At 37.0% G+C, this 15,171-nt stretch overlaps 1 protein-coding gene across 1 annotated transcript in view; it reads right to left on the bottom strand.

The window, feature by feature from the left end:
• LOC130105382 (inactive dipeptidyl peptidase 10-like) overlaps window positions 1-12,474 on the bottom strand; it is a 55,571-nt gene extending 43,097 nt beyond the window's left edge. Inside the window, exons 1-7 of the mRNA XM_056271368.1 lie at window positions 12,294-12,474; window positions 5,767-5,878; window positions 4,393-4,488; window positions 3,083-3,177; window positions 1,693-1,767; window positions 780-832; window positions 483-564 (exon numbers count right to left, since the gene is read on the bottom strand). Of these exons, the coding sequence (XP_056127343.1) occupies window positions 483-564; window positions 780-832; window positions 1,693-1,767; window positions 3,083-3,177; window positions 4,393-4,488; window positions 5,767-5,878; window positions 12,294-12,353 (573 nt within the window). The 5' untranslated portion in view covers window positions 12,354-12,474. The remainder of the gene's footprint in view (window positions 1-482; window positions 565-779; window positions 833-1,692; window positions 1,768-3,082; window positions 3,178-4,392; window positions 4,489-5,766; window positions 5,879-12,293) is intronic.
• Window positions 12,475-15,171: the final 2,697 nt, after the last annotated feature.

Genomic DNA, 15,171 nt, shown 5'->3' on the forward strand with positions numbered 1-15,171 from the left:
TTGTGTGTTTTACTCACTAGTTGTTGTGTGTCTGTGTGTTTTACTCACCAGTTGTTGTGTGTCTGTGTGTTTTACTCACCAGTTGTTGTGTGTCTGTGTGTTTTACTCACCAGTTGTTGTGTGTCTGTGTGTTTTACTCACTAGTTGTTGTGTGTTTGTGTGTTTTACTCACTAGTTGTTGTGTGTCTGTGTGTTTTACTCACCAGTTGTTGTGTGTTTGTGTGTTTTACTCACTAGTTGTTGTGTGTCTGTGTGTTTTACTCACCAGTTGTTGTGTGTCTGTGTGTTTTACTCACCAGTTGTTGTGTGTCTGTGTGTTTTACTCACTAGTTGTTGTGTGTTTGTGTGTTTTACTCACTAGTTGTTGTGTGTCTGTGTGTTTTACTCACCAGTTGTTGTGTGTTTGTGTGTTTTACTCACTAGTTGTTGTGTGTCTGTGTGTTTTACTCACCAGTTGTTGTGTGTCTGTGTGTTTTACTCACCAGTTGTTGGCCGTGATTCCCCCATGATGCAAACTGTAGAACACAATCAGAGACCTCCGGAGGATTCAGTTCATGCACTTCCCTGCACACACACACACACACACACACACACACACACACACACACACACACACACACACACACACACACACACACACACACACACACACACACACACACACACACACACACACACACACACAAACTAAACAACACATACCTGTTCTCTTATGCACATTACATGTCTGTATAGTCAAGTCAGCTTCATTTTTAAAGCGTTTTACACAATAGAAATACCGTGTTTGTAAGTTGTAGATCAAGTAAGATGCCAGGTAGGAGTATCGATACACCTAAAAAAACACAAGACAAAATGGAATAAGTCTAAAAAAAATGCTACACAAAACATTAATGTCTATACTGAACACACTGCAAAAAATGATAAAAAATACTAAACATTCTTAAATCAAGATACATTTACTTGAGAAGCAAAATGACTGAAGATATTAAGTGTTGTTTTCTGAAAAATGTGTCAAAATGAAGTGAGTTTTGATTAAAACAAGAACAAATATCCTTAACACTTTATGTATAATGCATTAAATCTGTTCATAAATATGTAAAGCTAAAATGCATCATAATATTTGCAGATTCCTACATTTATAATTAGTTGTTTGTCATGCATTATACTTTCTAAAGGCGCAACAATGAATATATAAGCATTATAATGTATTATAACTGTGGTTATAATTATTCATGAGATCATATAATTCATTATAAGGTGCATTACAAGGCATAATAAATTCTTTTATAATGCATTATATAAAAAGGCTTTGACAAGTAAAATATGTGCAAATTGGGTCAGAAAAATCTTGTTTTCCCTTTTTGAATTAAGTTTATTTTTCTGACCCCATTGGCAGATATTTGTACTTGTTTTAAGCAAAAACTCACTTGATTCTGATCTTTTTTTTCTTCTTCAGAAAACAAGACTTAATATCTTCAGCCATTTTCCTTCTCAAGTAAATATATCTTGATTTAAGAATGTTTTGATATTTGTGCTGGAAAACAAGCCAGAAACACTGAGGAAGAACATCATTGTTTGCAGTGCATGACTATAATTCATGAAGCTGTTTTGCTTGATTTGACCTGTTATTTGATATTTATTTTTTGGCCCTTTTGTAAAGAAAAGCTCCTGAGAATCATTGTGACCTCTGACCTTTCTGACATCATACGCCAGTAACACGTAGTTGAGGTCTGGTGACACGGAAAGCTTGGAGGCCTTGAACACTGCCTGTGTGAAAAACTCTCGTTAGGAGTGATCATTCATTATTCAGGACAGTGATGCTGCAGGCAACCAATCAAATGTTAGAAGGGTATCCTTCAACAATCAATATTATTATGCGATAGTGTGAGTTTAACAATTAATTGTTAAAAAAATTGGTAACACTTTACTTGAAGGGGTGTGCATAAGACTGACATGACACCTTTATAATCATGACACATGTCATGAATATGAAGGAGGTTTTATGCATGTTTATGACAACTGTCATTAAGTGTCATTCGCTCAATTATGAAATATTTAATGCAAATATGACATTGTTTGAGATGTCTTTGTTATGACAACTTGACATAAACCAATACATCATAACCTGTCAGTGTCTTGGTTATGACAACTTGACATTACTAAGACAACACAACCTGTCATAAACATGACATAGTAGATTAATTTTCAAATTTAAGAAACCACTTAGCTTTATGGGTTAACATTACATTAAATTGCCATGTGGTTGGTTTTGACATTGGCTGTCATGAGGCCATTATAACATTTTAATGACAAATTCAATTTGTACCACTGTAGTCGAGGTCACGAAAAATATTCATGACACAGTTATAATGGCCTTATGACAGCCAATGTCAAAACCAACCACATGACAGTTTAATGTAATGTTAACCCATAAAGCTAAGTGGTTTCTTAAGTTTGATAATTAATCTGCTATGTCATGTTTATGACATATTTATGACAGGTTGTGTTGTCTTAGTAATGTCAAGTTGTCATGACAAAGACACTGACAGGTTAGGATGTATTGGTTTATGTCAAGTTGTCATAACAAAGACATCTTAAACAATGTCATATTTGCATTAAAAATGTCATAATTGAGCGAATGACACTTAAAGACAGTTGTCATTAACATGCATAAAACCTCCTTCATATTCATGACATGTGTCCTGTCATGATTATGAAGGTGTCATGTCAGTCTTATGAACACCCCTTCAAGTAAAGTGTTACCAAAAAATTAATATTGTGAATAGTTGTTGTAGAAACTATAAATCTTCCAGGTCTACGGACATTTGTAAGACATCCGCTGGAAACATTACAATGCTCAATGATAACTTTCGTTAACTTTACCATAAGTAAATCCACTTCACCAGATATTTATTTTCGACAGCGATGCTATAGAAATATATCAAATTCTAAAGATGGCTGCACGCTTGACTACTTTAGTTTGTGGGATTATAAAGATGTTTTCTGCACTTGTGCCCGTTTTAAAAGCTGATTGCATTTTTCTCATTTGAAGTATTTGTTTCCACTGTATAACATTACTCACAAATGTGCTGTTTTTCATCATAACCTCGGTCTGATTGCTCTCCATGTTCAGCATCTTCAGATCTCCGTCTCTGTCCCTGTAGACGAGCCGATAAGCTGAAGGAGAAACAGATTCACACAAACATATACAGAACATACTGACTGTAAACAGCAGCGGGACACTATTCAGATTCAAGAGTTGATTCTTTTAAAGGGGTCCTGTTATGCTTTTATTCATGTTTATCTTTCTTTAGTGTGTAATGTTGCTGTTTGAGCATGAAAAAGCTCTGAAAGTCCCTCCATCGGGAGTTCTTCTCTATATCAGTGTCAGTGTTTCTGAACTCCCTGAAACGCCTCCATTGTAGTCTTGAGTTTTTCTCCGGGAACGAACATGTCACAATATTCCTCATTTAAAGTCCCCCTGTAGTCAATTATTTTATCCCTTAAAACTCATCTTTGATCACCAAAATGACATATTTCAATGTTTTTTCCTTGGAAAAAAAAAAAGTCTTCATTTCTTAAAAATAGCTTGAATGTAACTCGACACCCTTGCCTCATTTAGTATGCGCGGTTCTATGAATATGCAAATGAGCCCCGCCTCCACTCACTCACACAGCTCAGAGATCCACTGGTTGACGATCACACGTTGATCTGATTGGTTACAAGGTCGTTTGTGACGTCAGAAACACCAGCGATTTCAAACCGTGTTTTTGAGACTGTCTTTGGTTCACTGCAGTTTTAAGCAGAAAATACTCAGCAATGCTGTCGACTTATGAACTTACACATGATGTGTCTTAAAGCATATTAAAAACACCACATAGACATATAAACTACATTAAAAACTGGATATTCACCACAGGGGGATTTTAAATAATTAATAAGCAGAATAAAGGGGCGGGGCCTGGTTGAGTTAGTTAGTAGTGTGTTAAACTGGCGGTTATGGGAAGGGGCGGGACATTTCCCAAACACACTCGAAGCACTCGACCAATCACAACACACTGATCGAGCCGACCAATCAGAGCACAGTGTGCTTTTCAGAAAGAGGGGCTTCAAAGAGACAGGAACTAAACAGAGCGTTACTGACAGACTGGGAAGAGAGGAGCCGCAACAATGGAGAATATGAGGAAAATAATGTGATTTTTGAATATTCAAGCATGAAAACCTGTTAGTACAGCCCAAACACTAAATCAAGGGCATAATAGGTCGCATTTAAAGAGCCTACATATGTGTTTACAGCCGTGTGTGTCTATTTGACAGGTCTTGTTTAGTCCAACACACACACAGCTGCCGCTGCAGAATGTAGACGGAGAGTGAGAATGTGATCTTTCTCACCAGAAACCCACTGAGCTTCGAGATCCTGATCCTGCAGCTCGCTGGAGAAAAGGTCATCCAGGGTCAGGCAGGATCCCAGAGTGTGGTGAGCATCACCTGAGACCATTAACACAAACACACATGTGTTCACACAATGTGTTCGCCGTGTGTGTGTGTACCTATTTAACTATATTTTGGGGAGAAATTTGTACCCAGAAGTGACCAAAACCTCCCTTTAGGGACGTCCTCATTCATAAATCTGGTATAAAAATAAAGTAATGCAGATAGTTGTGTGTGATGGGTAGGGTTAGTGTGTGTGTGTAATGGCTAGGTGTAGGGGTAGGGTTGTAAGGGGACAGAATATACAGTATAAAAATCATTACATCTATGGAATGTCCCCATTTAGATAGGTAAGTAGGTTAGGGTTAGGGTTAGGGTTAGGGCAGGGATGGGCAACATCGGTCCTGGAGGGCCACTGTCCTACAGAGTTTAGCTCCAACCCTGAAAAAATCACCTGCATGTAACTTTCTAGTAATCCTGAAGACCCTTACTAGCTTGTTCAGGTGTGTTTGATTAGGGTTGAAGCTAAACTCTGTAGGACAATGGCCCTCCAGGACTGAAGTTGCCCATCCCTGGGTTAGGGTATGTGTGTGTGTGTGCAAATATCTTAACATTCTTAAATTAAGATGCATTTACTTGAGAAGCAAAATATCAGTGGAATAAGAAAAATTATCTTGTTTTCCTTTTGAATTACATTTATTTTTTTGGCCCGCCAGGCAGATTTTTTCTTGTTTTTTCTTGTTTTAAGCATAAACTCACTTCATTTTGATTAATTTTTCAGAAAAGAAAAATTAATATATAAGAAATTTTAGAATATATCTAAAATATATTTAGATATTTGTACTGTAAAACAAGACAAAAATCCTGAGGAAGAACATCTTTTTTTTTTACAGTGCAGAGTCAATTTGTCAGACATTTGTCTGGTTGTGTGTAGGACTAATTTCTTTCATTATTTTAAGCATTGATGTGCTTGGTCAGTGTCTTTGTGGGATCTTATGTAGGTTGTAAGAACCAATAAATACCTGAAATAATTTGGCGAAGTGATACATGGAAGTGTAAAGCGGTCAAAACCTGCCTGGAACTACTTTAGCTGCGCGTTTAGCTGCGCGTTTAGCTGCGCGTTTACTGGAAAATAATTACACGTCTAAGACCGTTCATAAACCAATCCGAATCAAGCATTCAACAGCCATGTGATATAACACTGAATACTTTTTTTTTTTTTTTTTCAAGCTTAAATGTGAAATTAATTAGGCATGAAAAACTGACTCAAAGCCAGACATTTGGTACTTGACCTCTATGGGAATGAATGTTTATTGGCACTGGAAACAAACAGACCTGTAGACAGCAGAAAGATGGACAGACCGATCAACGACAGCACAAACGAAATGACCAGAAGTGAGATTCCCACACCCTTCCAGTTCATTTCAGAGGAAATAGTTCCCACATCCTACAGAGAGAAAGTGGAGGAGAGACATTCAACATTATTAGATAAGAGATGAAATAATACATTAATCTTTAATCAGAACGTGAGTGAGTCACTAGTAAGCTTTATATAAACACATTAATAACCATAACCAGACTACGCCTGTTTTCCAGTAACAAGAAGTCTGAATAAGACTGATATATAGCTATATTGATCAGAATTATTTGTCGAGTTTACAGCTTATTCAAGATCCACTGTAATTCGTTTCTGCGGGTCTTTTAAAAAAAAAAAGTCTCAATTCTCCCTTTTGCAAATTAAGGCATTAAATCACATCAGAAAGCCTTAAATTCATAAAGTGGCATTAAATGTTGCATGCACTGCATAAGATACTTAAGTTTTGTAGTTTTCCCAGACAAATATCTGAACATCCTAAAATCAAAATACATTTACTTGAGATGCAAAAAGTGTAGTCTTGTTTTTGGACTCAAGTTTGTGCTTAAAATGAGGCGTTTCAATGAGGTTCAAAACAGTTTTTCCTTTGAATTAAGTACAAAAAAAATACTCAGCCCATTGGCAGATATTTATTGTTTTATTTTAATCATTTTTTTCATCTTACTGTATGTCATTTTGTTCTATTCAGTTTATTCCTTAAAATTTCTTCACTTGAATGTCTTCAGAAACCCTGTTAATTAGAAGAATCACCAAAATGCTACATAATGATTGAAAATATTGACAAATACTAATATAATACAGCTACAGGTTTTATTTTACTATGCCAAAAAATGCATATACTAAAAGCTCACAGGAAAAAGCATACATTGACATAATCAGTTATTAATATTCTGTTGGTTATCTCTTGTGTTCTTAATTAAAAAAATAAATTAAAAAAATTGTACGACAGCCTGGCCAAAAATGATGTCGGCATGTTTATTGCGTTATCATCACAAATAAAACAATCGACTCAAAGCACAACTACGCAACATGCTTAGAACATTTTTTGAATAGTATTTAAATAAAGGGTAAAGATGTCCATTTTCCTGGATGTTACTTTTGCAGACATAATTAAAAAATGAAATGTTTGTAGATGTATTCACTAATTTGATGTCACATGAATATCTAATTTTTAATTCCATGATGCACTTTGGTCATTTTGTTAAATATTGTTTCTTGTGCTACATTAATCGGCCCTTGAATCAAGCATGTCTCGTTTATTGTGTTTTCAAGGGCGTATTTGGTCTTGGCGAGACTCAGTGCTCTTTATTTATTGTGGTTTAGTTTAGTGCTTGTGTCTTCAGTTTTAAATGAAAGATGCACTTCTGTTTCTGCAATCTCAGTGTTTCTTGACTAATGGTGGCTTTAATTTATAAAAACTAATCAAGTAAAAGCTGCACCAAATATACAGTATTATTTACTGAAACTGTGAGAGCGTTTCACTTGAAAGCCCCACTGTTCCAGTAATGTGTGTGTGTGTGTGTGTGCTTTTGTTTTTGTGATATATGAGGACACAAATGTGTATAATGACATGCATATTACACTGGTATTACAACTTACACGTGATATATGAGGACATTGCATGAGTCCTCATATTTCAAATAGCTTAAAAAACATAAAAAACAATGGGTTTTTTTAAATGTAAAAATGCAGCATGTCTCCTGTGATGGGTAGGTTTAGGGATAGGGGAAGTGTAGGGGGATAGAATATACAGTTTGTCCAGTATAAAAGTCATTACGCCTATGGAATGTCCTCATATATCACAAAAACACAGCTGTGTGTGTGTGTGTGTGTGTGTGTGTGTGTGTGTGTGTGTGTGTGTGTGTGTGTGTGTGTGTGTGTGTGTGTGTGTGTGTGTGTGTGTGTGTGTGTGTGTGTGTGTGTGTGTGTGTGTGTGTGTGTGTGTGTGTGTGTGTGTGTGTGTGTGTGTGTGTGTGTGTTTCGACTGAATCTAATTGACTTTGTTCTATTTTTATTGCATATGAACACTATTTGTTTATTGAAATGACAACCCTGTACAGTTTTGTCTCTGTCTTGGATTCTGTCAGAATGAGTCAAACTTTGAAATAGTCTGATAAACTTACACAAATGTACACTTACACTTACACAAATGTTAGTCTGATAAACTAACACAAATGTAACTTTATCTGGAAGCAGACTTACTCTCAGTTGTAGGATTTAGGGCACTAGGACCATGTTAAGACATTTGAGAATGAGTACTGATGATTGTGTCTTCATTTGTTGTGTTATATAACTTGTGTGTGTGTATTTGTGTATGTAGGGTTAGGATTATATATATATATATATATATATATATATATATATATATTAGTGCTGATTAACAAGATTAATCAGACATTTTTTCTGTGAATGATCGTGATTAAAAACACTTACGTTTTTATAGGTTTTTAATATATTTTATAATGTAATAATTTCACATTTAATCTCCAAATTAATGTAGAAACAACATAAAGTATATTTTAAATATTTGTTTAATGGCATCTTTTTATGAATGAAGGCCAGTATCACTGATGCTAATGCCCATGAAAATGACACATTTGAAAACATTTATAATAGCCATTCAACAGTGTTATTAAAAGCTATACATTTATTATTTTTTTACTTAAAAAAATATAACAACTTTTAATTTAAGTGAACTTAAAGTCCCTGTAAAGGCAATTTCAAAAAAAAATTCTAAACACATTATAAATGTTAGAAATGTATTGCTAAAACATATTACAAAGACTGTGAACTGTGAAGTACTGAATTGTGGAGTTAGATCGTTACACAGTTTTTCACCATTGCTATTTTCCGGATTTTCTGGGCGGGGCTAAAACAGGGCTCGATGACGCACTGGAGCCCTTGAGCTTCTGGACACGCCCCTACTTGATGACGCACTGGAGCCGCTGAGGCTGGCCGCTCCTAACAATATAGAGCACATTCACATCAGTTTGCCGCTCAATCGCGAGTTACTGTCAGCACTATTATTAGTAACACAGCCTACAGATTGCTAGCTACTAGCTATGCCTTCGTCACGGAAATGCGTACTACCTGGATGCGATCACCGTTAACGTACAAAACAGATCGGTGTCCTTGTTTAAATTTCCGAAAAACGATTACATCAAGAAGAAGTGGATTAAATTTGTGAAGAGCCAACCTTGATGGAGAGGATCACCGCCAAAACCCGCCTCTGTAAGTAATCATTTTACACGGGATAGTTTTATAAACTTTCGTCGGAGACAACTGAGACATTCACTGATAATTCGCTGTTACTGGTGAATGGGGCCGAACCGACTATCTTCCGCCTCGGCATTCATCCTCCCGTCGCGCGGACAACTGGTGCCATCATCGGCAGTGCGTGCCCACCGTGCGGGCATCCATTCCGGCTGTAGAGTTGAGTGTGGCGAGTCGACGACGGCAGCTTTCCCGCGAGTGGGCGTGGTTTCAGCGCAGCCAGTGGACACGCCCCCAGCGTTTGAGAGCAGAGATTACTGCTCATTTTTTCAAGATTTTGATAGCTTATTTTATGTACTTGCTGGCTTTTTTTATCATTCAAATTTGGCTGGGTGGCTAATAACACATTTTTCTGTGGTGTGACAAACTCAAAACACATACTTAATTTTGACTTTACAGGGACTTTAAAACATTCCTTACATAAACCCATAATAAATGTCCTATTTACCTGTGCCCTGTGAAATATACAGAAGTTGAATTCAATTATAAATTAAATATAGATGAATCCTTATTAAAGCTACCACAGTTCTTTAGTCAAGAGCAGTGAGTAATTTTCTCAGTTCCCTTTGTTCTTTGATGAACTTCACTGACAGAAAGCTTTATTGGTTGCTGTCCCTTTAAGAGCCGCCGCCGCTGCACATGATCTCACGCCCGTCTCGTTCTCTCACATTCATTTAAGACTTTATTTAACTCATTTAAGACTGCTCTTATGCGGATACTCAACGAAAGAGATATTTTGGTGTCTATTAATGGTGTTCGTTCAAGCGAGAAAGAGAACTCGATTCTGGCGCGCGTCTTTCTATGCGTTGCGTAAGCTACGTGTCTCACAGACAGGACATTCACACGTCGTGACGCACTTGCATGGTTTAAAAGCATTTGCACGAATAAGAGCGTGATCATATATTGTAATGCTAGCCAAAGGATGACGGAAAAAACGGATGCTGCGTTAATTGTGTTAAATATTTTAACGTGTTAAGCTGGACAGAAGTTAATCACATGTGATTCTATATTCTACGAAATTGAAGTCAATCATTTTATCCCTTAAAACTCATCTTTGATCACCAAAAGTACATATTTCAACGTTTTTTCCTTCATGCCTTAAAATATCTTGAATGCAACTCGACACCCTCGCCTCATTTAGTATGCGCGGTTCTATGAATATGCAAATGAGCCCCGCCTCCACTCACTCACTCAGCTCAGAGATCCACTGGTTGACGATCACACGTTGATCTGATTGGTTACAAGGTCGTTTGTGATGTCAGAAACACCAGCGATTTCAAACCGTGTTTTTGAGACTGTCTTTGGTTCACTGCAGTTTTAAGCAGAAAATACTCAGCAATGCTGTCGACTTATGAATTTACACATGGTTTGTCTTAAAGCATATTAAAAACACCACATACACACATAAACAACATTAAAAACTGGATATTCACCACAGGGGGACTTTAAGTAAACATAATGTTGGCCAGACAAGTCAAATTCAGAGTTTAGTCTTTAGGACAGACACAAAGAATAAATACAGCATATTGCATAGTTGTGCTTGGAGTCGATTGTTTTATTTGTGATGATAACGCAATGAAAACATAACAACATAATTTTTATCCAGACTGTCATACAACGAAATTATGAACACATGCAAAAACAAAACAGAACCAATGGAATATTAATAACTGATTATGTTGTAGATAATGTATGTCAGCTTGTAGTATTTACTACATATTTTATATATACATATATTTAAATGTTCATATTTTGGTGGTTTATTTGAACTTGTAGGGTCATTAAAAACCAATATCCCCTTTTTGGCCACTACTGTACTCCTTCAACACAATCTCAGCACAAACAGATTTAAGCGTTCATTGTTTTTCTTATTTCATTTTGTGTCAGTCTCTTCCGGCATTAAGGCTTAATGTGAGCAGGAGATTAAAGTTAGTGAGTTTTACTTTAATCTCAAGCAACTCAGACGTAACGTAATACAGACTGATACGTTCCTCAGCATAAAGCTTTAAACCTTAATGACTGGAGCTTTTAAAAACACGATCTGTGTGATCTGCTCTTCTCAGACCGTGTTAATGCAGAGTTGAAACACTTCAGATTTCAATACATCTCTTACACACACCAGTGGAGGACAGTTATGATATGAATGTGTATTTTTCAATTCAAACAGCATCAGCAAATACATGTACAAACACACACACACGCACTCACACACACCTGCAGGTTCCTTCATGCTCTACATTTAGATGCACTCAGTAAGTTTGAGTGAGTCTCATGAATGATTGAATGAACGTCCTCTGACGTGTCCCTCGAGGCCAGCCTGACCTTCATCAGATAAACCTTTAATCTGCCAGCGCTTTAACGTACATCAGCTATTTTACTTTCTGCTGATCTTCAAACTAAACACGGTGACAAACTAACATGCAGAGATAGTGATCATACACTACCGCTCAAAAGTTCTCTGTCAGTAAGGTTTATAATGTTTTGAAAAAAGTCTCTTCTGCTCACCAATACTGCATTTTATTTTAAATGAAAAAAAATTGAAATAATTTACAATAATTGTTAATATATTAAAATTGTGATCAAAGCTGCATTTTCAGCATCATTACTCCAGTCTTCAGTGTCACAGGATCCTTCAGAAATCACTCTAATATGAGGATTTGCTGCTCAAGAAAACATTTATGATTATTATCAGTGTTGAAAACAGTTCATATCTTTGTGGAAACCATGATAAATTCTGTATTTCGGGATTCTTTGATGAATTGAAAGTCTTCAGTGTCACATGATCCTTCAGAAATCACTCTAATATGAGGATTTGCTCAATTATTGTTGGCGCTTGTTATTAATAATTGTTCTTTATATATATATATACACACACCTTATTTCAGGATCGTTTCATTAATAAAAAGTTCAAAAGAACAGCATTTATTTGTCATAGAAATCTTTTTTACATTATAAATGGCTTAAATTTTGATGTGTCCTTTGCTGAATAAAAGTATTTAGCTCTTATGAATTACAGAATGAGTTCAAGGTTACAAAATTGACATTATCCGGTATATAAACGTTTATTTATGTAATTCGGGAACAGTTGTTGTCAAACCCCTTTCCGAAAAACGTTCAAATCTATATTAAACTATTAAGCAGAAGTTGCACGACGTCTTGCTGGTCTCTTTAGCACACAGTGATGATGATGATGATGATGAGAACTCTTCCTCACCTTCACGTCGATGGATGAGCGCCTGTGGCAGTGGTTGGACACTCCAGCCGTCTGATTCATGTCTTCCTCTTATTCTTCTGTTTTCCAGCGGTGAATCTCAGTGAAGTGGATCCTGATGAAGACGATCCGAGTGTGTGTTATCCCAGCGCTCCGAGTGTGTGTGTTATCCCAGCTCTGCTCCAGCTGCGCGTCACTGATGCTCCAGATGCAGAAACATCTGTCTGTCGGAGCGCAAACCACCAGAAACATCACTCTGCTGGATTATGACAATGCGCTCGATGATTTACACAAGTAGGACACGGGCCAACTAACAATCACCAACTGTAAAAAATGATTTTTGATGCTTTTTAAATGTACTTAATTCAAACGAGTTAAAGCAACACATTTTGTTACTACTTAATTTAATTGTGACCAATCTACAGTAGTCCGGAGGGGATATTTATTAATAGCGGGGAAATTATTCAGACACCAGATATAATTTTTTTTAATATATTTTGCTACTAGTGTGTGCAGGACAAGTTCATTTATGTAAGTGAGGAGAGCTAAATAAAGTAAACTGTGACATTATACCCAAAACTTCTTCATACAGCGACTACCAGTAACATTTATTAAAATATGAGAGCAAATATTATTCAGACACTTTGAGCTGATTATGTTTTGCTGAAGTGTGTTTTCTGTAATTGCTAATGCTCTTTTTACACACAGACTGAACAACATGAAGCATTGCTTGGTCACTGGTTGAGCTAAACTGGTATTATCTAATTGTGGAGTTAAATTTAACAGCTGACAGATATTCAACAGAGTTCTGCTCATATTTTATTACCATTTTAATACCAGAGATAATGTGTGAAGGTGTCTGAATATATTTTGGTTTGACTGTGTATTCACCGCTGAAAGTTATTAAAGCACCATTTCTATGATATCGCAATGTCCAATTTCAAAACAGTTTTCACAGAATTGAGTTTTTAAGCTTTTGAATGACACCTAATTAATGATGATTAGAAAAATATGTGATGGGAAAAAAAGGCAATAGAAAAGAGCCACTAGTGGGACATTGAATTTCATCCTCTATTTATTGGTTTATTTTAAGATCCAACACAGACGATTTGGCTCTTAAGCATCTGAGGTGTAAAGCTGCCAGTTTCTGTGTTTAGATGATCATCAGTCGGGCTTCGGCTCAGCTCTTCAGCGCAGAGAAATATGATTTAAGGATAAATGGTTTATATAAATGAATACTTTAATATTTAGGGGTTCAAGCACAAAGTGCTGAAACCCTGTTGTAATTGTAAGGATTTGTAAAACTGATCGTGCAGACCAAACCGTAAGTGCTGGAGACTTGAAACCTGGGCAGATGCAGGCCTCAATTTGGGGGGAACCTATCAGAGTATGACCCTGATTGGCCCATAGGTGGCGCTACAGCAACCAAAAGTAAGAAATGCGCGTAACTTATAGACCGTTTGACTTAGACTCGAGGTTTTTACATCACTGTGATCCTTGGCTCAAGCAGGACAAAATGTACATCTCTGAATATTTCGATTTAGGCAGCAAAACATTTCTGCTATGTCGAATTTTGTCCAAAACCTACTTTTGCGAACTAGTCCCTGGTTTTTCGCCCGATCGGAACCAAACCAGTCTAGGGCAATTCTCTGGACTCTCTAGATCAATAATTATCAAAAAAAGCTTAACTTTACCCTTTGTTAGACTTGTAGTCAAGACCGCCTAAACCGAGACCAAGACACTACCAAGACCAGAGGGTATCGAGACCAAGACAGACCAAGTCGAGACCGAGACCGGAGGGGGGAAAAAAACAGACTAGTGTTGTTGAAGCTAAGCAATAACTTTTGTTTTTGTTTTGCATTGCCTGCCTATCTCTGCCGATTTCGAAGTCTCCAAATGAATACATTCTGCAACTTTTAAATACATAATTATATTTTTAAAAACGAAATTATAAGCTAAAGTCCAGGATCCGAAAGTTGGTTGTTTTGTCGCTATGGTTACACACACACACACACACACACACACACCGTTGGCGGTGCGCTCAAAGTCATCTGTCAGTTGTGCAGTTACCCAAAATATCCTGAATGAAGTTAAAACCCATCATGTCACTGATATGTGTTTTACTAAATATTAATACATCAAAAACTGTACATTATGTGTTTTTTAAATCAAGTTATCAAAGTGCTCGTTGCCGCTGCGATCAGTGGCGCAGATACGGCTCGCGCACCGCATTGTCTTCACTCGGACGCGCGCTTCAATCCGTTGCGGATATCGTCGTGGATATTGATAATGCTAAATCGCCCGACCACTATGTCGGTCTGAGACAGCGAGACCTAGACAAGACCGAGAGGTCCGAGACCAAGACCAAAGACCGTCAAGGCCGTGACAGGACCGAGACCACGTAAAAGTGGTCTCGAGACATACATCACTACCCTTTGTAGCTGTAACAGAATCATTTAGAAAATGGGTATGGCAAAAAAAAAAAAAACACTCAAAAGACTATAAATCCTAAATGAAAACTCACTAAATTGCCTTATGGCCTTAACCCCGCTAAATGCTGCTTGCAGCTTTAATACATGTAATTATTGCATTTGATGCATTGAAGTGATCTCATGACAGTTCAGGGGGTTTTCCACTATAGGTCACATCTAGAACAGCTTAACCCGCAGTAAATGAGCCGTGTCACTGTAACACTGGCCCTCGCATAGCTAGACGAGATAACCTTTCTTAAAACAGGAAGTTCTTGCTCAGCTTGTGGCTTGTGTGTCCATGGGGTTTTCATCTTGCTTCGTTTCCACGTAAAGTTCATTCACCTAAACTTCTCTAACAATGAATGCAAATAATACAGTAATGGCCAGAAGTGATGTCCGGAGGGGATGTG

The sequence above is a fragment of the Rhinichthys klamathensis genome, unplaced genomic scaffold, assembly GCF_029890125.1.
Source record: "Rhinichthys klamathensis goyatoka isolate OS25496 unplaced genomic scaffold, OSU_Roscu_1.1 h1tg000318l_1, whole genome shotgun sequence".
NCBI classification, from domain to species: Eukaryota; Metazoa; Chordata; class Actinopteri; order Cypriniformes; family Leuciscidae; genus Rhinichthys; species Rhinichthys klamathensis.